The sequence below is a fragment of the Henckelia pumila genome, chromosome 3 (assembly GCF_033568475.1).
Source record: "Henckelia pumila isolate YLH828 chromosome 3, ASM3356847v2, whole genome shotgun sequence".
Taxonomy (NCBI): Eukaryota; Viridiplantae; Streptophyta; class Magnoliopsida; order Lamiales; family Gesneriaceae; genus Henckelia; species Henckelia pumila.
The window spans coordinates 63627358-63650823 of NC_133122.1; the positions used below are offsets into that span (position 1 = coordinate 63627358).

A 23466-nucleotide genomic window follows, 5' to 3' on the forward strand; every position below is an offset into this window, starting at 1 on the left:
TATGTGTTATGTACATGTAGTTTTTTTATTTTTTGAAAAGTTTATTTGTAACTTATTCGATATTCTTTTAATTAATTTGATTAAAATACGAAAGGTATTATAGTTATAACAATTGAAGAATTTACAAAATTAATTATTATGATGGACACATCTTTAATAATATACCATGAAGGGAACTTTTGGGAATCAGATTGCAAAACCTTAGTCGGTCCGTGCGGAACTTTTAGCAATCAGATATGAATTGGTGTAGGATCGTGGAATGATATAGCTGATTCTTTTTTGATGATACAAGATGATTTTAGCTATATTGAAATCTAGATTACAAGTCATATTGAAGTCTTAGCTAAAGAATTCAATATCATTATTACAGGTCATATTGGAGTCTTAGTTAAAGAATTCAAGATCATTATTACGAGTCATCCAAGTATAAAATTAATATTTATTAGATGAACGTCAAACAGTATGGCTTTTTTTTTCTTTCTCCCCTCTCTTGTTTGGGAGGTAGAGAATTTTTCTTTTTGTTAGTTAATCTTGTAATTGATGATTTATCTCATTTGTAATAAAATTATAAGTTTTATTGTTTAAAAGAAAACATATTTAAAAAATCATATTTGAAAAACATTATTATTTTTATTATTATATACATCCAACCATCTTATTGTTTAATTAAAATTTTAGTTTTTATGAGCTAATTTTCAATCATTTGGTGAAGTTTTAATTAATTTAAATAAGTATATATCTTCAAATCTTTTTCTTTTAACCTGCCTTCAACCTAGCTATCTCCAACAATAGCTCATTAGTTACTGTTATTGTTTATCCTATTTTATCTACTTTTCTAATTTTAAAATTACTAAATATTTTTTTTATCTTAATCTAAATTTTTGAATATTTAATTAATAATGTAATCATGATATGGAAATTAATTAACATAAAATAAATTTATGTTTCAAAAAAATTTCCACAAAGATTGACCACAATCAACTAATTCATTACTATATATCAACAGATTCTTGACGGCCCACATTGCTCTGGTTGGAATCACTTTGTTTGTTCCGTCATAAATTCAAGAAATTTTGCAACAAGAAACACGACGCCAGGCAAAAAATTCAAAACATGTTGCATTTTTTGAAACATGGAAATTTTCTTGTAACAATTTACATAAGATTCTCCTTTGCTTTGACAGATATATGGCCGGTGACGTCGAGTTAGGAAAACTTAAACCACAAAACCGACGGCTGACCCTTTCCATGGAGAGAAACCGTCTCTTGCCTGGAAAAATTATAGAGTGAAATAGTAAATTATAACATCAATCATAGGTGTAACAACATCAAGTGTCATGAATGAGTGATTCAACAAAACAGTTAATAAATGAGATGCACCACATTCTCCTTGTTTAATGATATCATTTGTCAAGAAAAAACACAATGGAAGGAACCAAGTCAATAGATTATCAAAGACTTGAACAATATTTGTTTTTCCATTATAAGGTGCAGTTTACTCTAACTTCATCCAGATCAATTGTCCTTTAAAACTCTTACGACGTTCTTTTACAGATCTCCAATCAACGAACCCACTTCTGAGTCTTAATGCAAATATCAATCTCATTCGCATCCTCGTTTCTTTTATATACACATTCAAAAGGAGCTCTCAACTTCCCCAAGTTATTTTGTTATTTTCATGCAGAGAATGTTTTGAGTTAACAATTATGCTAATATGGATGGTACAATAACTTCTATTTCTAGTTGATCTAGCACACTGAGATCAGTTTTTTTTAGATGACTGATCAACTTTAACATGTTTTAAGAACCAAGTAGTTCACCACATTTTGGAATATCTCCAAAAATAAATAATTTCATAAAAGAATCTAATATACTAATTGCCACTTGGAAATGCAATCCTTTTAACCGGTCGAGCAGCACGCTGAAAAGTTTTCCAAATCATCGAAATGATAAGGCCAATAACAAAACTTTTCATTAGTGTGGAAAGAAACTGTATTGTTTTATGTGCATTTAAGTTCTTTGATAGTAGAAAATAGTTCGAAAGGGTTCGACTTTTGATAGATTTCATGAATCACACGTTAATGCTTCATGTTTTCCTTTTCTAAACTGTGTGTGTCTTTTAATTGATCAAACCAATACAATCATAATTCATTGATTTAATTATATCTGAACCGGATTACCTTTAGGCTTTAAGATACACTAAAAGTTAAAAAATATAAACTACATTAACTTTGAGTTTAACACTGGATGCTTATCGAGTCTGAATCATCACTTAGCCATGAAGAAAAATATTAACAGTCTACGAATCAGAAGAAGTCACTAAAATAATTTTGGCCCCTGTATATATATCATTCGCACATTTGATTGTATTACAGAATTCTTTGACAATAACAGTTTGGAACAAAGAGGGATGAAGTCGGTTATCACATGGTAATGTCCATCAAAAGACTAAAAATTTCAACACAAACTAAAGGAGAAGAAATAATCAATTTATATTTAAGTCACTCACTTTGTGACATGGTTTCATTCAAGTGCTTTTTCCTCAAAATTATGAGCTAAAGTATTGACTATTTTTTAGTTGAAAGAAAACAAGTAATTACTGCCATCATCACATTCTTACTTAGCAAAACACAAGAGCAAGAAATACTAGTTACCGTGGTGGCCAATATAATGTCATCAAACATAAAGAAGACTTTTGTAGTGTGCTTAATCTACAAGATGTAATAACAAAGTTGTATAAGACATAAGCAAGTTTATTTTGCTGTCATGGCCTACTTCTCAAATGTCTTCACGCCCATCAGTTTCCATAAAAAATTTCCAGGCCCTCGATGTCTCTATGTCAAGATCAACTTTTGTCAGTAGTTTTTGTCTCTTGGCAAATTTGTTATTGGCATCTGACACACAGTCTCTCAAACATCTGGCCAATAAAATCAGTCATACCTTGGATTTCATCGGCTGAAAGTACAACCAAACACATAAACTCAGCTCGACAATCATTGTAAAATATAATGCTAATTAAAATAAATCTTATCTTTTAAACTAACCAGTTAGGTTTGAAAACATATGTTTTTGGTCAAGATGTCGGCGCGCAAAAATTGGACTCCCGATCAAACTATATGAATTCAGATATGAATGTGCCTGACCGAAATCAGCAAAATCTTCAACATTTTCCTTTCCAGTGTCTTAGGATACAACACTGAGAGCTTTCAAAGGAAATGCTTTTGGAACCAAACACAAGTTAGATAAATCACAACTTCGAGCAGACACATTCGATCTTTTCTTTTTATGTTTGACAGACCAAGTTAAAGAAAAAGTACATCCTTGTGGTTCTAGATGCTTCATTTCCTCGTGCATACCCGAAAATTGTGTCTTTCGACTACGAGTCTGAGATCTCTTTTTTCTAAAATTTGTCATGGGGCACAAGCTCCATACACAATTAAAAGACTTGGGATCAGCCATTGCCTCCATTACTTGTCTTTGGCTAGGTAGAATCACACTTAAATTTTGCTCCTTCATTGAGAAGTTGGAGGACACTTTATTGTCCATAACCCTTTTATGATGTCTCCCATCAGCTAATTTCATCAACAAAACTCTTCTAGTGATTTTTTCAACACTTGTGTGATATTTATCTTTTTCCTTGGAAGTCACTTTTTCTGCAAAAAGCTTTCAGTTTTACCTTATTGTACAGGGTCACAATTCAAAATAAAAGTTGACACAGGACTAGAATATTAATATATATTAAGTTTCATGTTTACTGTTTCTAACTTTCTTAATATGCCATTTTGCAAAAAAAAAAAAAAAAAAATCTATATGCGATAAAATTTCAACCTCTGCTTCATGCAGTACCTGATATGTCACCATTCAAACCGAAAGAGGTATTGCAGCCTGAATCCGCAGTAACATTAGCAAAACAAGCATCACTAGCACTCAAATTCCCAAATATACGATCACAACTGTCCCTCTCTTTCCCCGAATCAACAGCTGAATGCTCCTGTTTCACGAATCATGAAACAATTAAGGCTTTAGGCAGAACCCGCACATAATTCGAGCACAACTTTACTTCAAAATCATACCCGCACCACAAGTTGGTAGTAGACATCTGATATACATAGTCTCTCAAGCATCTGGCTAATACAATCAGTCATACCTTGGACATCATTCGCTGAAAGAACAATCAAGTACATTAACTCAGGTTGATAATCTTGTAAAGAATAAAGCTAAGCCAAAATAAATATTGTCTTTTATACTAACCGTTTAGATTTGAAAACATGCATGTGTTTTCTGTGTAGATGTTGGCCGGCAAAAATTGGAGTTTTGGCCAAACCACGTGCATCCAAATATGGAACAACACACAAGGATGATAGATAACGATTTCGAGAAGACAGATTCGATCGTTTCCTTTTATATTGGATCGACCAAGTTAAAGAAAAAGTACATCCTTGTTTCATTTTCACTTGCGTGCCCCAAAATTTAGTACTTCGACGGGTAGAAGATCTTTTTTTTCTAAAGTTTGCCATAGGAGACAAGCTCCATACACAGTTAAAGGACTTGGGATCAGCTATTGCCTCCCTTATCTGTCTTTGGCTAGAAAGAATCAACCTTAATTTATTCTCTTTCACTGAGAAATTGAAGGACAATTCATTGGCTGTAACCTTTTTCTGATGTGTCTCATCAGCTAATTTCATTGACAAAGCTCCTCTTATAATTCTTTCGGCGCTTCGGTAATATTTACTTTTTTCCTTGGAAGTCACTTTATGTCTGATGCATGGATTCAATTTTTTCGCACAGAAAAAAATTGTGAAATATAGCTGATTTTTGTTGTTTCATCCTTTTCTTCTTGAATATTACAGGAAAGTTTGGTCCCACCTTCCTGCTGTTCTTTAGACACTCATTTCGTCGGAATATCCTTTTATACACTTTCAAACCAGAAAATCTGGCACCATTCTGCATATTTGACCCTTCTTCTGGTGTTATTATCTTCTCTTCTAAATTCAAATCTTCCTGATCTCTTCTCCTCTTCTTTCTGCATTGATATCGATGGATAATTGCTCTGATTCCGGGACATGAGTCTTGCACTTCCAAATTGAGATTAAAGTCCAACTTTGGAGTATCTTCTAAAGAATCTGCCAACACAACGAAAGCATTATTGTATATAGAATCTTACGTTGGGTATAAATCACCTTAGAACTGAGCTTTTAGTACAAATGTGATACCCGTGACCAAATTCATGATATAATAAAAAAAATATATTTAAATATATTTCTAATTTCAATTGTTTTGGCTAAATCTCGGTTCTCATATTATACTTATTATTTTACATGTAAAGAAAACTTATTATTTTTATTGACTAGTATTATTTTTAAAATAATGATTTATCTTAATTGTCATCTTAATTGTCATGTTGAGGTGGAATTATTAATGTTTAAAATTTTAAGAGTGACATTATATCTAATTATTTTATATAATTATTGTTTGATTATTAATTAGGCTTAATGACTCAATTGATTGTATTTTAAAATTCTCAACCATGAAAACACACGTTCAAGTATATATCTTTATCCATTATAAAGTTCATAAAATCCATTTTTGTGTCCAAATTGTCAATATAGATAATTTATTTGTCATGTGTTAAAAATTATTGACTAGTCTTTAAATCAACCATTATATCATACTTACTATTTGTCATAAACCACCATGACTTATCAAATTCCTACCCACTAACCCATGTTTCCCTCTCAATTTACTACCCACTAAACCAAATTCAATTCCTTACATTTAATGTGACCCTTTGAGTTGCTTGAAATTTTAGTATAAATATACTACACTAGTCACATTCTCATTTCAATCCATAATATTCATAAAAAGAAAGAGAGATAAATTATATGGAAGACATGCATATTTCTTCTAAGAGTTAAGTTCTTGTGGCATCAAAGAGTTGGGCTTGGCAAAGAGTAGATGAAGCTTTTAGAAGAATTTTATATCAGTTATCGATACAACAAGATTTTCCGAGTAAGTGGGCTTCTACCTTTCTTTTGTGTAATATAAGTTTCTACACTTATATTTATTTTTGTGTGTGAATTAAGTTTTATAAAATAAATACTTATACTTTTGAAAATTCGATCGGCATGATAATATTCGTTTCACTTTGATATATATTATTTGTTGGCTATTCGTGATATTATTTGAAGCATGTTAGAATTATTTGGAAATATTTGAGATGCACTGTTAAGAGTCGATTTAAAAATGTTTAAGGAATTTTCGACGATTTGATTTGATTTGATATGGCCCTGATGCGGTGGGTAATAATAACCGTTCCTTTGGCCTCGCCCCTTAGAGGAGTAACATATAGGGGACTGATCAGTAGAACCACGGAAAATGAGATAATTAACAGTGCAATATTTGCTTCGTATTTGTTCGAATTCAGCATGCTTATTTTGTTTCGAGATTATAAAATATACATGAGTACATGTAAATATATTTTGGTATTTATCGTGCTCGATCGGCCCCCACTTGCTGAGTGTTTCCCAAAACACTCACCCCCTTACTTTGCTCCCCAGATAAGAATGAAGATGAGTTAGATGACGAAGAACAAAATAAGTACTGAGGTTGGTGATGATGGATCAGTTCAAGTTGAAGAAATATTTTTACTTTAAATTTCAGTTTCGCTTCCGCATTGTCGCACTTGTGTTTTTTTTTCTGTAAAAACAGTTATGGTTTATGAAATAGACTGGTTTTTGGCAAGACTTGTACTATGAGGCTTGTTGTTTCAATGTTAAATTATTAAACAACGCCGATGTCAACTAAGCCCGGTTTCGGGGCGTGACAGAAGTGGTATCAGAGCCAAATCAGGTTCATGATCTTAATGGGAAATTAGGATGAAGAATGAGAATGAATATCTTGGGGTCTAGTAAGTAAGATTTGGAATAATGAGGAATCACTTGGAAACTAGTAAGTAAGATTGAGAATAGGAAAGAACCACTTGGGAACTAATATTATTTTTAAGGCCAGTAAATATTTTGAGAATGATTAGTTAGAATTAAGTTGGACTCATTTTGGGAATATTATTTAAGTACATGATCGATAGAAATATTTAAGTTTTGATTTTGGATTTATAAAGATTTATTTGGGAGCTAGTGTTAATTACATTATAGATAGAAAATTTAAGTCATGATTGTCGAAGTTTAAGTTAGCTTGACAATATTGGGTTATATATATGTATGTGATTGGGTTATAATATGACTCGAAGGATTTTATTAGTGTAAAATATTTGGAAATTTTTTTTTCCTAATTAATAAGAATACATTTTTTTTTCATAAGGATCATATTTTCCTAGAAATAATTAAAAAAATAATAATAAATTTTCATATTCTATCATTTGACTATTTTTTTTACCTTCTTAATCATTCAATGACAAAGTTATATGTCACTATCAAATTATTCTCTCTAACATATTTTTAGTCATATATTGTGTATATTTTGATCATCATTATTCTTTTATATTTTTAAAATGGAAATACATTTCAAATATTTATTTTTTCATCTATCAAGTTATTGGAGTTTTCCAATTTATTTTCAAAAATTTTGTTACTGATTTCAGAAAAACACTGTTTATGTTCCTAAATATTATGCATAAAAAAAATGTTTTTTTAACTAATATTAGATATAAAAAAACATTTTACTTCGTTAAAATTTTTCTCTAAAGTATTAATTTTTAATTCACTCCTCCGAGAATATTTTTTTAAATCATTTGATTTTCTTATGTTGAGATAATTTTGAAACAAAACCTAAAGATATTTTAAGTTATCGTTTGATATTTTATTTTCAAATTATGTTTGTTTATAACAATCAAAATATAAATGTTAAGTTTCGAGGACGAAACTTTTTTTTTAGGAGGGAAGAATGTGATACCCGTGACCAAATTCATGGTATAATAAAGAAAATATATTTAAATATATTTTTGTACCTACTAGTGAAATAAAAACTAAGATTTTTAATTTCAATTGTTTTGGCTAAATCTCGGTTCTCATATTATACTTATTATTTTACATGTAAAGAAAACATATTATTTTTATTGACTAGTATTATTTTTAAAATAATGATTTATCTTAATTGTCATGTTGAGGTGGAATTATTAATGTTTAAAATTTTAAGAGTGACATTATATCTAATTATTTTATATAATTATTGTTTGATTATTAATTAGGCTTAATGCCTCAATTGATTGTATTTTAAAATTCTCAACCATGAAAACACACGTTCAAGTATATATCTTTATCCATTATAAAGTTCATAAAATCCATTTTTGTGTCCAAATTGTCAATATAGATAATTTATTTGTCATGTGTTAAAAATTATTGACTAGTCTTTAAATCAACCATTATACCATACTTACTATTTGTCATAAACCACCATGACTTATCAAATTCCTACCCACTAACCCATGTTTCCCTCTCAATTTACTACCCACTAAACCAAATTCAATTCCTTACATTTAATGTGACCCTTTGAGTTGCTTGAAATTTTAGTATAAATATACTACACTAGTCACATTCTCATTTCAATCCATAATATTCATAAAAAGAAAGAGAGATAAATTATATGGAAGACATGCATATTTCTTCTAAGAGTTAAGTTCTTGTGGCATCAAAAAGTTGGGCTTGGCAAAGAGTAGATGAAGCTTTTAGAAGAATTTTATATCAGTTATCGATTCAACAAGATTTTCCGAGTAAGTGGGCTTCTACCTTTCTTTTGTGTAATATAAGTTTCTACACTTATATTTATTTTTGTGTGTGAGTTAAGTTTTATAAAATAAATACTTATACTTTTGAAAATTCGATCGGCATGATAATATTCGTTTCACTTTGGTATATATTATTTGTTGGCTATTCGTGATATTATTTGAAGCATGTTAGAATTATTTGGAAATATTTGAGATGCACTGTTAAAAGTCGATTTAGAAATGGTTAAGGAATTTCCGACGATTTGATTTGATTTGATTTGATATGGCCCTGATGCAGTGGGTAATAATAACCGTTCCTTTGGCCTCGCCCCTTAGAGTAGTAACATATAGGGGACTGATCAGTAGAACCACGGAAAATGAGATAATTAACAGTGCAATATTTGCTTCGTATTTGTTCGAATTCAGCATGCTTATTTTGTTTCGAGATTATAAAATATACATGAGTACATGTAAATATATTTTGATGTTTATCGTGCTCGATCGGCCCCCACTTGCTGAGTGTTTCCCAAAACACCCACCCCCTTACTTTGCTCCCCAGATAAGAATGAAGATGAGTTAGATGACGAAGAACTACTGAGGTTGGTGATGATGGATCAGTTCAAGTTGAAGAAATATTTTTACTTTAAATTTCAGTTTCGCTTCCGCATTGTCGCACTTGTGTTTTTTTTCTGTAAAAACAGTTATGATTTATGAAATAGACTGGTTTTTGGCAAGACTTGTACTATGAGGCTTTTTGTTTCAATGTTAAATTGTTAAACAACGCCGATGTCAACTAGGCCCGATTTCGGGGCGTGACAACAAGCATTACTGAATCTATGAAATTTTTTACTGCAATATAAGAAGTTTGGTCAACTGGATGTCTGGATCCCCATGAGCACTGCTGAGATTCGAAATGCTTGTCTTATGCAAAGGACGTTTCCATAACTTTCGCATCTGTCACCTCATCAATCACATCACAACTATCATGCTCATGTCGATCCCTAGCATGGTTTTCAAGATTGCTATCCAATATTTGTGTGCAAGATTTTGTAGCACTTCCTAAATTTCCATCAAAAATGATTTTCTTTTCTCGTGACTCCCTCTTCTCAAGTGGATTCTTCTAGAAATATATCACCTTGGAGGTTTTTGTTTAGGTGTTGGATTAACCACTGGTAGTTTCTAGGTGCGGTTTCAGTGAACACTTGTGCATTTTCCATTTTTGGTGTTAAAAGGATTGAGCAAATACTTTCTACGATTCTAACTTCTTACGACCACCATCTAAAACTAAATCGTACCACCATTACTAACAATTTATCTCCGTCCCTCGAATCCACATTCTCCTAGTGGTAGTGGATTTTCTGCAAAAAGCTTTCAGTTTTACCCTATTGAACAGCATCACAATTCTAAATAAAACTTGAGACAGAAAAGGAATCACTAACCATTATATTTCATGTTTACTGTTTCTTAATATACAATTTTGCAAAATATATATACATAGACACAATAAAATTTCAAACCCATAGTTGATGCAATACCTGATGTGCCACCATTCAAACCCAAAGAAGTATTGCGGCCTGAAAGATTAGCAAAACATGCATCACGACTGTCCCTCTGCTTCCCCGAATCAACTGGTGAATAATACTCTTGTTTCCCGAATTATGAACAAAGTTAAGTGCTTTGGGCAGCAGAACCCACACGTAATTCAAGCAAAATCATACCTGCACCCTTTTCGCCACTGTCATTGATACCGAATTGCCATCATCCTCGGCCATGACGAGCTCCATGCGAGCTTCAACCACAGGTAGACTTAGTATTACACTATTACTAGAGTACAAAAATAACCCCAAAAAAAAATGTGTAGAATAGTTTTGCAAAGGTTGTGGATGTTATAAATATATTATTATTATAGATGATTATCTTATTTAATATGTGATCAAGATAAATATATAAAGATAATATTTGTACAAATTTGTATCTTGTAATTTTTCCATATAAATAGGGGTGATTGAGTTCAATAAAATTTGCACCTGAGCATTGACTCATATGAATTCTCTCTTCTCTCATGAATTTTCTCTATTCATCTCTCTTATTCTTTTATGATTTAGAACACGTTATCAGCACGATGTTGTAACCAACTGAAAATAAAAATAATTCTCGTTTTATTGATGCTATTGGAATAGCACAACGTGCTGTCAATACTCAAATTTATGAGAGATATTCATTGGTACTCTAGAAGTAGCATAAAGAGATATTCATTGGTGCTCTAGAAGTAGCACAATGAAAACAATTGATATATTGGTGCCCATGAAATATCATGAATATGTTGATGGCTATAAAGTAGCACAACATGATTTTATATTGAGAATTTTAAGAAATTCATGATCATGATATAATATATTGAGAATTTTGAGAGATTTCTGATTACAATTTTGATATATCAAAAGATATTCATGAATTCATTAAGATCTAATATAAGATCAAATATATTGAGAATCTAAAGAGATTCTTAGTTATAATATAATATATTGAGAATCTGAATATATTTATGATAAAGATATGATATATGATTTTGTATATCAAGAAACTGAAGAAATCATGATTGATATCTGATATGATATCCAAGATCTATAAATATCATTGAAAAAATAGATCTCATGTCAAAGTGTATCAATATTGAAATATTGATAAAAAGATTCAAGATTTGATAATATTGATGAAGAATATTAATATAAGATCCAAGATTTGAAAATATTCTCGAAGAATATGATTTAAAGCCCTTTTGGTTGTTGAGGATCTTATGAATTAAGAAATTTAGTACAATTTCTCAATGAATATCGATATATGATCTAAAATTGTCAATATCCATAAGAAAATATTATTAAATATATATGTGAGATATATATCAAAAGATATTGACTTGATATCGATTCAAATCATATATTTGTTTTTAATGCTCTAGAAGAAGCATGATCTATTATTTGTCACTATTTTTATGAATATCGACTTGATGTTCAATGATGAACTGCATAGGCTATTGATTGAAAATTATGAATGTGCGGTAGTAAGATCGCAACACTATCAACCCGAAAAGAAAAATAAATGTTAAACCCACTGAATTGGACAATCATCTATATTGGGCAACGACGATGATGGATTGATGGTAGCCTATGCATGATGATGTCAATGGGTTGATTTATGACTAACTTCAAGTCATTTTATTTATTAATTGAACTAATTTATTTTTGGTAAATTAATTTTGTATTTGTTTAAACTAAATTATGGAAAACTCTAGCATGTGTTGATTCACATAAATTATTTTGATGATATAAAAATAAGAACTAAAAATTTTGTGAATCTATTTTATTAGTCAATATATTGCATGAGATATTGATTATGCAATTTGGTGATAAATTTTCTGATTTGAGAATTTTTATATTTTAAGGATATATTGGGTTGTTAAATCTTTATTTAATAAAATTTGATTATGGATTTTAAATTCATCAATTTTGATTGTGGATATAAATTTTGAATTTTTTCAATCATTTGATTAATCTATCATTTTTTAAATAAATGATAGAGTATTTTTATCACATGTTATTATCTTACATGTAGGAACATAAATTTAATGTGAGATGACATTTGTTATAGATTGAATGTCATTGTTGAAGGTTAAAGATCTACTTGGTGTATACAAGAATTTTAAAAGGTACGTTCGATTTCACAATTTCAATTATTTTAATATAATATATTATTTATATTATTTTGTTCAAGGAAAGACAATTATGACAATTGTCTAATTAATGTGGTTCATTCTTTTAAGTGGATGTGACAATGTCAATGAACACAGTTGATACACTGTAGTTTAATTCTTCAAGGAAGAATATGTCATCTCGTATGAAGCAAAATATGAATCATAAATTCGGCACAAAATATTGAGATATACGTCATAATCAAGTATTGTACTAAACGTACATCGGTATCTCGTATCACTATCGTACCTGAAGTACGTAAAAAAATTTATTGATATCTATAAAGCAAGATATAACAGTTTGTGGAGACCATTGATGTATATCCAAATCATATGTTTCATCGTATGTTGATTGAATGTTTGAAAGATCTATAAGATCGCTTGATTGACGATGAAAAAATATGATCTGCTTGATATTATAAAATAGTGATACACAATAATGATGTATATGTATTTTTGAATCTAGCATATATTGATTTGGTTTAAATAGCATATTACAAATCAATATTTCTAGAAGAGCTAAAAAGATCCAAAAGTATCATTGATACAAATACTTTCAAAGTTTGGCATAATGGATTAAATTGAGCATTCAAATTATATAAATAGTTGAAAAACTATTGATAGTGCACAAAGTTGTTAATGAACAAGCCAAAAGTTTCTGGATCGATAAATATGGATATTTTTGAATCAAAGATCCAGAAGATTTTATGAATTTTTATTGGCTTATCAAATTATCATTAGCTCAAATTGTTAGAGAATCCCCATATTATCTGGAATGAATAAATAACGTGGGCCCACAAAACGCAACATGATGTTTGCGAAAATACGTATTGAGAAAATTTCCAAAATATGTAATCAAGACAAGCTTGATCAAAAGATGATATGCATATCAATTTCATGATTATAAATACATTGGTTTAGTTGATTTATTTTGCCTTCAATCAACTATTAAATCATGAGAATAAATGCGTCATATTTGGGGATATCTGAAAGATATATTATAAATATTATGCCAAATGCTCATGTACTGAAAGTAAATGTTTGTGCGAGAAATGCACTACAATAAATCTCTTGAAGAGGTTGTAAATATGTTGGAAATATATTGAATCTTATGATCAATTATCTTGAGAAATGAGATTTTATGACGCGACATTCTCATTTATTATTCTTGTAAAACAATGTTTCCAACATTGAGGGGGAGGAAATAGAAGCTACAATAATATTTGAGATCGATCCCAATGAAATATAAAGTGAACATGATGTTCAAAGTTTAAATCTCAAATACATTATTTGATCTTGTGTATAAGATCGTTTAGCTTCATTTATGTTCATGTTGAATAATTTAAATCGTCTTTAATGACGAAAAACCCCTTTAAAGAAAATGAGTGAACATCTCAATGTGAAAAGAACAATGGAGGCTGGTCGTTATGAAATAAATCGACGTCCTGCAGGACCATATTTTATATTATTTGCAAGTAAATGAAAAAAAACGCTATTGAAAGAGTGGGTGCCCGATTAGCCAACTTGTGGCTAAGGGCTTTTATGACTCTATGTAAAACAATCTTTTGTTTAATATAATTTACACTTTTATAATGGCATTGACTTTATCTTTCTTCATATTGTTATATTATGATATACTATTGTTGTTTTGATAAAGACCTTAAATATACTATAGTGTATGTAAGATGTGGTAGCACATGGGGATGGCTATCATGAAACACATCTTATAGTCACTGTATATTCTAAACTGTTCCTAGTCAATTGAATCGTCCGCAAATAAGGATAAGGATCGCTCGAGATTGAGACTAGCATTTGTGATGCCGAGTACCACGTTTCATTGGTATGGAACATAGAGATGTTCAAAGCATGCAAATGGATATTCATATGATGAATGATCGAACTACCCTATTCGGACTTTTCAAGTGGTTATCACTTATCGAGTGGATAAAGTCCGCGGTTTTGGTTATACACCATTAGTCCTTATTACTTGAAACATCATTGAGACTCTATATGCTAGTACTGTACTTTGACTCGTTTACCGACTCTATTGGGGTCATCAGGTGTCGGGATTGGGTACAGTTACGACACATATAGGAGTCGATGCTTTGTTGTCAAGGATTCACCATATACTTGCGAGTGTGGATATCCTATGCAATCTGAGGAGATATTAGTGTGACGAATCTCTGGCCAGAGTACATGATGTGTTTTAGGTTAATGGGTTTTCCTAGTAACACATGCGATGTCACTAATAGATCTCCAAGATGTTATGCATAGTTATCGAATCTCGAACAACTCTCGATATACCAATGGTTGTTGATTCGATCGGGATATATGGATGAAGGGACCGTACTGTATGCTAACCAAAATCTACTGGTTCTTGCAGGCACTATCAGTAATACCTAGGGAATCATGGGGCGATGTTGCTAGGCGCTCTTACCATGATTCGATGGGTAAGTCGGAAATTGTTGTTCCGAGTCACAAGGAGTTGTGAGCCCACGGCTAGCTGTATTCCTGAACCATTGAGGGTACACAAGTAATGGATTACTAAAACCCCGTAGAGATAGTTAAATTTAATGAAAGAGAAGTTGGACTTCTTAACTAAAAGGAGTGAGATTTCCTAAAATGACATAGGGATGAGCATTTTTGGAAATCACTGAATTCGGATTCAGAAAAATTATCTTGACTCTAAAAGATGCAGAAATGGTTTCTGTGCACATTGGTGAAATCAGTTTATCAATCGGAGTCACGATAAATTTTATATTAATTTCTATAACAACAGGCTTGGCTTGTTGGGCTTAAGTTATGGATTGTGGGCTTTAAGGAGTTAGAGTCCTGATACAATTATAACTAAAAATTATCTATAAATATACTGCAGTGTTCGAAAATTCCATAAGATTTTCAGTCTTGCAATTTTCGAATTTCAGCCTATATTATTCAAGGGGATTTTCGAAATCCTCTGTCTCTTTTGGAGAAAATTCGGGTTGTGATTTTTGTGAAAAATTACAATCTGAATTAACAGATCATATCTGTTTATTCTCTACGCAAACTTCTGATTGATTTCTAGTGCAGTCAATCAGAGGGTTTTGTTTTCTATTTATGGATCTGATTGAAGAAACGTTCATTCATCAGTTCCTGGGATATACAACAAGAGCAGATTAAATTCTGTTGGTGTCCATAATCTCGCTTCGAGATTTCAAGGTAAAATATTTAATAGTGATTATTTGTTTTACTTACACAAATTTAATCGTAAAGTTTTGATACCCAAATATGGAATCGTTCCATATTAATAAAATAAATTTTTTAAACTTCCGCTGCACCGGGTATCAATTCTAATTGATCTGAACACAGTTTTCCAACAGCGTGAACGACCAATTATTTCAATGAATCCAATTTGGATTATGTTATTCATGAAAAATAACAAGTATATTAAAATATGAGATTTTCCAAATTATTTGGGATCAAAATGATATAATCATTCGTGTGTTTTGCTATTACGCAAAATGATGATTATTTTGAACTACAACTTGTTGAACTTTCAATAACAATGATATGTGGCAATATGAGCAAATATTAGCAAAGTTTCTCAAAGTATTTCAAGCGGATTATAAGAAAATATTTGCACTTATCGTGGATGCACTGATTTGATGGTGATACATATAGAAACATCATCGAAGGATTCGATGCTCAAAATATTGTTTTTGCCAACTTGAAGAAGAAGAAAAGATATTTGGTCTTGAAGTACCATGCCTATGGCAAAATCAGCATCTGAATCAATTTTTGGAAAATCAGTGCATAATATTGAAATATTAAGAGTTAATAATTGAAAGTGATGTTTGCAAGAGGGGGAGCAATTAAAGTTGTACTCTTTTTTCCTTATCCATGATTTTTCTCACGTGATTTTTCATAACTAGATTTTTAATGAGGCAATTAACAAGTATCGCGAGATGTTGTACTCTTTTTCCTTCATTAGGATTTTGTCCCATTGGATTTTTTCTGATAAGGTGTTAACGAGACGCATCTATCGTCGGGAAGACATCCAAAGAAAGTATATGTTGTTGTACTCTTTTTTCTTCGTTCTGATTTTTCCTACGGGGTTTTACTGTCAAGATTTTAACGAGGCAGCATTTGAGTCTCGATGAAGTTCCCGAACATCAATCTTGCCAAATGGAGATTTTGAAAAATTGATTGTTTGTGCAAATAATCATCTAAGGGGGAGTGTTATAAATATATTATTATTATAGATGATTATCTTATTTAATATGTTATCAAGATAAATATGTAAAGATAATATTTGTACAGATTTGTATCTTGTAATTTTTCCCTATAAATAGGGGTGATTGAGTTCAATAAAATTTGCACCTGAGTATTAACTCATATGAATTCTCTCTTCTCTCATGAATTCTCTTTATTCATTTCTTTTATTCTTTTATGATTTATAACAGTGGAAGATTTCGGGGTTTTTTTTTTAAGGGAATTTGGGTAAATTTTTCGTAATGAAGTTTGAGGAGTTTAGTGGTGGCGAGGACTAGTTAGTTGCCTTGGTAAACGTGTTAATTAAAGAAGGTTAAAATATGGTAATTTACTGAACCAAAATATAGTGGATAATATTTGTGTTATATTTTATACTATGTTAAGTAAGTGATAATATAAAAATAATATAGAGATAAGTCATATATTATAATAAAAAATAAATAAGAAATGATAGTTAATATAAGATTTGATTTGATTGATAGATTATAGTTGTTTGATTTGATTGATTATATTTTATATAAAAATAGTAAATTACTATTTTATCTTTTTAATTATTAATAAAATATGAATAATGTTATTTATAAAGGGTAATATAGTAATTTAAATTAAATGATTTGATTGATCTAAGATAAATAATTAATGATTTGATTGATGTGAGATAAATAATTGAAATATGGATAAATAATATGACAAAAAAAATGTGAGACTGGATAAGATAATTTATACCTAGATTACTAATATTGCACATCAAACGAAATAATATACAATACTGAAAGAGATTAGGTTTCTGTTTGTACATGTACTTATAAAATATTTTTATAAAATATTTTAAAAATTATTTTAAGAATAATATGTGGTTGCACAACTATTTTATTAAAATATTTTAACATTTCAAAAATAACGATGTTATTCTTTGTATTTCATAATTTCATTCTAAAAACATTTGAAAACACATCTCAAGTGTTCTTTTTTAAAAAATATTTTTCAAAAATTTTATCAAAACACATACTTTAATTAGTTTTTTCACTTATAAAATACTAAATACGTTTTTAAAGTATATGTCCAAACAGAACCTAGTTTATAGTAAATTCTAGCTTTTGAAACTTATACAGTGATTTTATAAATAGATCCATGGTAGAAGTTTCCTCGATTATTTGGTCGTTAGTTTTTTCATATTTGATGTCAATTTAAATGTAGAAGTTTCCTCGATTATTTAGCCGTTAGTTTTTTCATATTTCATGTCAATTTAAATGTAGTTTAGTTGAAATGAGAGGTTCATATATGTGAATTTATTAATGTTGTGTCATATTGACGAATCAATCAATCATAATACATGTGCCAAACTTAATAGTTATATACAAAAATTTGATTGACCCATAATTTTTTTATGGAGAATTTTCATTTCACATCTTCTGTATATTTGGAATTTACTTTACTTAATTAGTCATGTATATTTTTTTTTTTCGAGTTTGGTCTTCCACGTATATTGTAAAATCTCCCTTTTGTCCATTATATATCTTTACTATTTTTGTGATTTTAGTATTATTTATGAAGTGGTGCTGATGTATACTTAAGAGATGCATACGTGGTTCTAATATGATGTTGATGTGTACACAGTACACTATTACATGAGTACTTTCGATGAAAATGACTAAAATTTTAAAAAAAAATGAAAGATATAGGATTAATACAAAACAATTACAATAATTTTTCAAACAAAACTATATACACACAGAAGTAGTATTTCAATTAATCATATAAGCATTGTTTGAAGAGTAGATGACACGATAAATGATGAATAATATAATTATGATAAATCAAATAAGTGTATAAGATAATGAGCTGCATGAGCAGCATGACAGTAATATTTTATAGAACTTAAGTTAATGTCGAGGTCAAACAAAATGAGTATATTGTTTTATCCTACACGTTAAACAGTGTGGATTAAAAAAAAGGTTAAAATATTTTAGACATAAAGTATTATTTAAAATCCACTGGCTATAGTTGAAGTTTTTGAATGCTAAGTAGGCAGTGGCATTAATGAAGATGACATATATATACAGATTATATTGATCACCAATTTTTTGTCCTACACTCCTACTTTACCCAAAAAAAAAAATATTTAAGTGTGATGAATTTCCTAGTTGCTGCATGCCCTAGTCAATTGTACTTCCCCTAATTTCCTCTCCCCTTCTTCTATCTTTATATCAATTTAATATTTAGAAATAAATTTATTTTCTTACTAACATAATTTTAGGCATAATATAAAAAATGATTTCACATTATATTTATAATTCTGGATATTTAATTACTATATATCAAATTGAAAAGAGATGAATTTGAAATTTTCTTTACCAAATTTAGCCAAACAAGTATAATGTATTTAAAATCGTGTATTTGGCTAGGAATGACTGTGGTCTCTGTTTTCTATTTTTCTATAAGAATATAATATAATTTTATCATGCAATATATATATATTGAAATTTTCAGTTGCCCAACCATGTTTCTCCACTTGGTCTGCGATCACTAAATAGGTTTTAGAGATGCAAAAAAAAAAAATCACTAAAACCCACATGGTTGGGCAGCTGAACATTCCTCTATTTATTTATATATATATATATATATATCACACACATGAAGACTTTTCATTGAAAAAAATTTGTGGACATTATCTTTTGATATCGTTTAAAATATTTCCCCACATTGAAAATTTATGGGTAGACAAAATTGCAGTATATTATTGATAGGGGACCAGCGACATGAAATAGGCGTGACCAAAGTTTAAGCTACACAAAAAATATGAGCACCGATTTTTTTTTTATAATTCAGTATATGATTTTTTAAAAATATCGGTTAAATTGATTCGAGTTCTTTCGAAAGCGGTTCAACCGAACCTACTGAACCTTTAAAAATCGAGATGTTTAATTTATTTAATAAACTTTCCTACAACTGATTAATTTGACACGTGATTATGATATGTATTCAATGAATACGAAGGGTAAATCGAGGGATGTGCACGAGCGGCAGGGACCTGATGGAGGGAGCGCATGACCCAATTCCCATAGCATACCCCCACAATATTTCAGCATGAAATATGCTCCACACGAGGATCGAACCCGCAACGCTAGGGAATTTTTTCTCACGTCACCTCAGACCTTACCAACTCGCCTATGCCCCTGTGGGCTTGGTAGAACATATCTTTTATTTGGTATTGGTGTGTGATCCACATATTTGTTACACCAGGTGAAGATCATCCGATGTAGCATAGGATTTTCTGTTAACTTGTTAAATATGAAAAAAAATATATATATCATTTTTCAGGATTATACCTAGCCTTAGAAAACCTTGCACTTAATTAAAATCTTGCATGTTGCTATAATTAATTTTCTAACATTTATATGGGATCTCGTCTGAAACTTAGAATCTTAATGTAAGATGGGCAAGTTCTCGACAAATATATATATATATATATATATATCATTTTAATTCAGCTATGTGTATATCAAGCCTCGAGAATAGGGGCGGTCCTGAGAAAAATGTGGTCCGGGGCGAAATTAAAAATATGATCCTCTTTCATTAATAATGTAACCAATATTCTTTAAAATTCACTCTTATTGCATTTTTTAAAACAAAGTATTCATTTTTTGAGATTTTATGATGAATATTTGTGCAAGAATGAAGCTATTTAACTAAATTCATAAACAATGTAAAATAGTACTAAATAATGAAGTCAAATACGAACAAAAAATATACATATATAGGAGAGATATAATGAATTAATGTAATATAAATTAATAAAATAATGAAGCAACAATCCATTAGTAAATGAAAAAAAAAATTCTACCTTTAATTTTGTAAAATTACTCAATTTCATAACCTGCAATATGAGTAATCAACATGCTTTAATTGAATAATAAGTAAAAAAACTGGACGGTATGTCTACCTATGATACAACGGATGTCTGTGAGAAATTTTCGTGTATGGATTAAATTGGTTGGAGGGTCGCATGAGAAAAAGAGATAGAAATTGAATAGAGTTAGTGAACCATGATAGTTTGCGGTGATTTAACTCATTTGGAGCAAGATTTTTGTCATAAAAACTTATTCGCGATTTCTTTATTTTGTTATATCACTATTCATTAATTAAATTTATTTGAATATTAATTTAAATACTAATTTTTTAAAAACAATCGAGGGCCCGTCTCAAGGTGGGGTCCTGGGCGGTCGCCGGCCCGTCCTACCTTAGGGTCGCCCCTACTCGAGAAACATTCCGCATTAAATGCTTACACGATATTCACATCGACATCTTGCAATACTAGCTCGTGAAGTGCCCAACCAACATGCACCTACAATATCATACATGTGCGTGTGTCAATATAGATGTGTGTGTGAACCATTAATTCTCTATATACAGTGGGTGAAGACTTGGGTCCTTGTGGAGTTATAGCAATGGACATTCACTCTCTTGCCCACGAGATCTTTTATTTCTATTCATTATATGGGACGATCGATGAATAGAGCTGCAGTACATCGTTTAGCTCGTGTTGTTTTTGAGTTATCTTCGATAGTTAAATGGTTCGATAGTGATCACATGTGTCTTCTTGGCTTTGTAATGTTGTAACTCAAGATCTATATATTGGTATAATATTAGTTTCAAATATATATATATGTGTGAGTGTGAAGCGAAAATAAAACCCTCGATCATGACTCAGAACTCAGAAGCAAACGTGGTGATCTGATGTAGCATCCTCGTTTGACTGAATATTTGTTAGTTAGTTGACTCGGCTGCACTGTTTGGACTAGTCACACATAATGACCCAATTGAAAACTTGGCACCTGTCTTTTTTTTTTCGCTATCTTCATCTCTTGTTTGATGACACGTGGATCTCTCCAAATCTTTTTTTAAAAAATATACTTCATTACAATATATTTGATTAATGTTTAGGAAAATTGGAGATAAATCCCCAATAATAAACTCCACTTTAAGTCCAATTTCCCCTTAATGTGTTTCTTATATTTTTTTAATACCCTTATTTCTTGAATACTCAAAAGTTAAAAGGCTTTTAATATAATTAAAACCCATTGTTTTAAATTATACATAGAGCTAATGAGCTATCGATGGATGCACTTGATGAATGTAATTGGAACAGATACATAGTACACATGCAAAGTTAATAACATGAAGTATTATGATTTAATGTGTGGTAGAATAAATTTTAAAGATATAAAAAGACTTCTTGTTCAAATTTTAGCTTTTTTTTTCTCACGGTTCATTGCAACTATCGGTTTTTGAAAGATATCATCGTTTGAAAAAAGTACAAATAATTTTGTTGGTGGATTAAATGAATATAAAATTATATGTAATTAATTTATATTTTTGAAATCCAAAAAAATTTAAAAAAAGAAATAAAACTCATTCATATAAATATGTATGTTAATATATTTATATTTATTTATCAACATCTAAATGAATCTTCCATGAAACCCAATCCAAAAAATCTTCCCCTAATTTTTTTTATTAAAAAAAATAAATAAAAAAAATCTTCCCCTCTATATATACAAACCGCCACCACTCTTCCTTGAGACAACCAGTCTCTCTAGAACCACTAGGACACCTGCTACTAAGTTTATGTTCGCCGCCGCTCACCGGAAAATTTAGTGCCTTGTTTCCCCTTATTATCGGTGGCGCCGCCTTTTTTTCAGCTACTCACCGATAGTTGTATAGATATTTCGAATGGGGTCACCGAAGAGTCAGCGCGATGGAGGCCACAAGAAGAACAAGAAAGGGAAATTAGCGGAGAAAGCGTCGTCGTTTCACGGCAGAGGTGGCGAGGCGGCGTCGGAGATGCTTCCCAGGCCTAGGACGGTGCCGGACTTGTTGTCCGGCGCGAGGATCGGCGGAAGCACGGCGGAGGATATGGCGCTGAGAGGGAGGCCGGCGAAGCTGACGAAACTGCTGTGTAAAGTGACGGTGCAGAGGAGTCTCGGCCCGGTGCAGGTGTTGATCTCGCTGGAGGCGACGGTGGAGGATCTGATCGCGGCGGCGCTGCGCCAGTATTCGAAAGAAGCGCGGCGGTCGATTCTTTCGTCCGATGCTTCGGCCTTTGACCTCCATTACTCACAATTCAGCTTAGAAAGTAAGATTTATTCCGCATAAAAATTCAAGAAAGTACTTATATATATATATATCATTCGGTAAATCGAAAAAAATAATAATAAAAAAGCTAATTAAATCGTGTCTCCCGACAGGTTTAGATCGTGCGGCGGAGATACGGGAATTGGGATCTAGAAACTTCTTCCTCTGTCCGAAAATGACGGCGGCGGCGGCGGAGAGTGCCGGCGGCGCTGTAACAACGTCAAATTCGAGCTGTTCTAGTGAAGCTGATGTGGGCAGGAAGAAGGTGTTGCCATGGCTCAAATTCATGGATTTTTTGCTATAACAATTTTAGAATTTATTATTGCAATTAATATTCTCAGGCCTGTAAATCGGTTAGATTCAGTTGGTAGTTTACAATATTATTATCGTAACTCAGTTTCAGAGTTTTAAAATATAAGAAATTGGGCGATATTTTATTTCAGTCCAATATAATGTGTAATTTACGTAAAAATTATGCAAGATATAGTTAATGATTTATTATAGCTATTACATTAAAACTTGTAGCTAGTCAAATTTCGATGAAAAAAGCTGAGGAGTGTTATTAAATTTTTTTTTAGAACGTTATTAAAATATTAAATTGATTAGGTACGTAT

General features: G+C 30.8%; 2 protein-coding genes across 5 annotated transcripts; one reads left to right on the plus strand and one right to left on the minus strand.

Moving 5' to 3' along the window:
• Nucleotides 1-3109: 3109 nt before the first annotated feature.
• LOC140893493 (uncharacterized) lies at nucleotides 3110-10528 on the minus strand. Of its 4 annotated transcripts, none has more exons than XM_073302556.1 (4): nucleotides 10437-10528; nucleotides 4079-4161; nucleotides 3846-3990; nucleotides 3110-3652 (listed from the first exon to the last, which is right to left on the minus strand). In XM_073302556.1, exons 2-4 carry the CDS (start codon nucleotides 4142-4144, stop codon nucleotides 3183-3185), a joined length of 681 nt encoding a protein of 226 aa, XP_073158657.1. In that variant the 5' UTR covers nucleotides 4145-4161; nucleotides 10437-10528; the 3' UTR covers nucleotides 3110-3182. The 4 variants fall into 4 exon arrangements, with proteins under 4 accessions (XP_073158657.1, XP_073158655.1, XP_073158654.1 ...); XM_073302554.1 differs by having other exon boundaries at nucleotides 4073-4161; XM_073302553.1 differs by lacking the exon at nucleotides 10437-10528 and adding an exon at nucleotides 4251-4370.
• An 11761-nt stretch (nucleotides 10529-22289) lies between these two features.
• Nucleotides 22290-23305, plus strand: LOC140892613 (uncharacterized protein At4g22758-like). The gene is made up of 2 exons (XM_073301557.1): nucleotides 22290-22853; nucleotides 22966-23305. Exons 1-2 carry the CDS (start codon nucleotides 22451-22453, stop codon nucleotides 23154-23156), a joined length of 594 nt encoding a protein of 197 aa, XP_073157658.1. The 5' UTR covers nucleotides 22290-22450; the 3' UTR covers nucleotides 23157-23305.
• The last annotated feature ends 161 nt before the right edge of the window (nucleotides 23306-23466 follow it).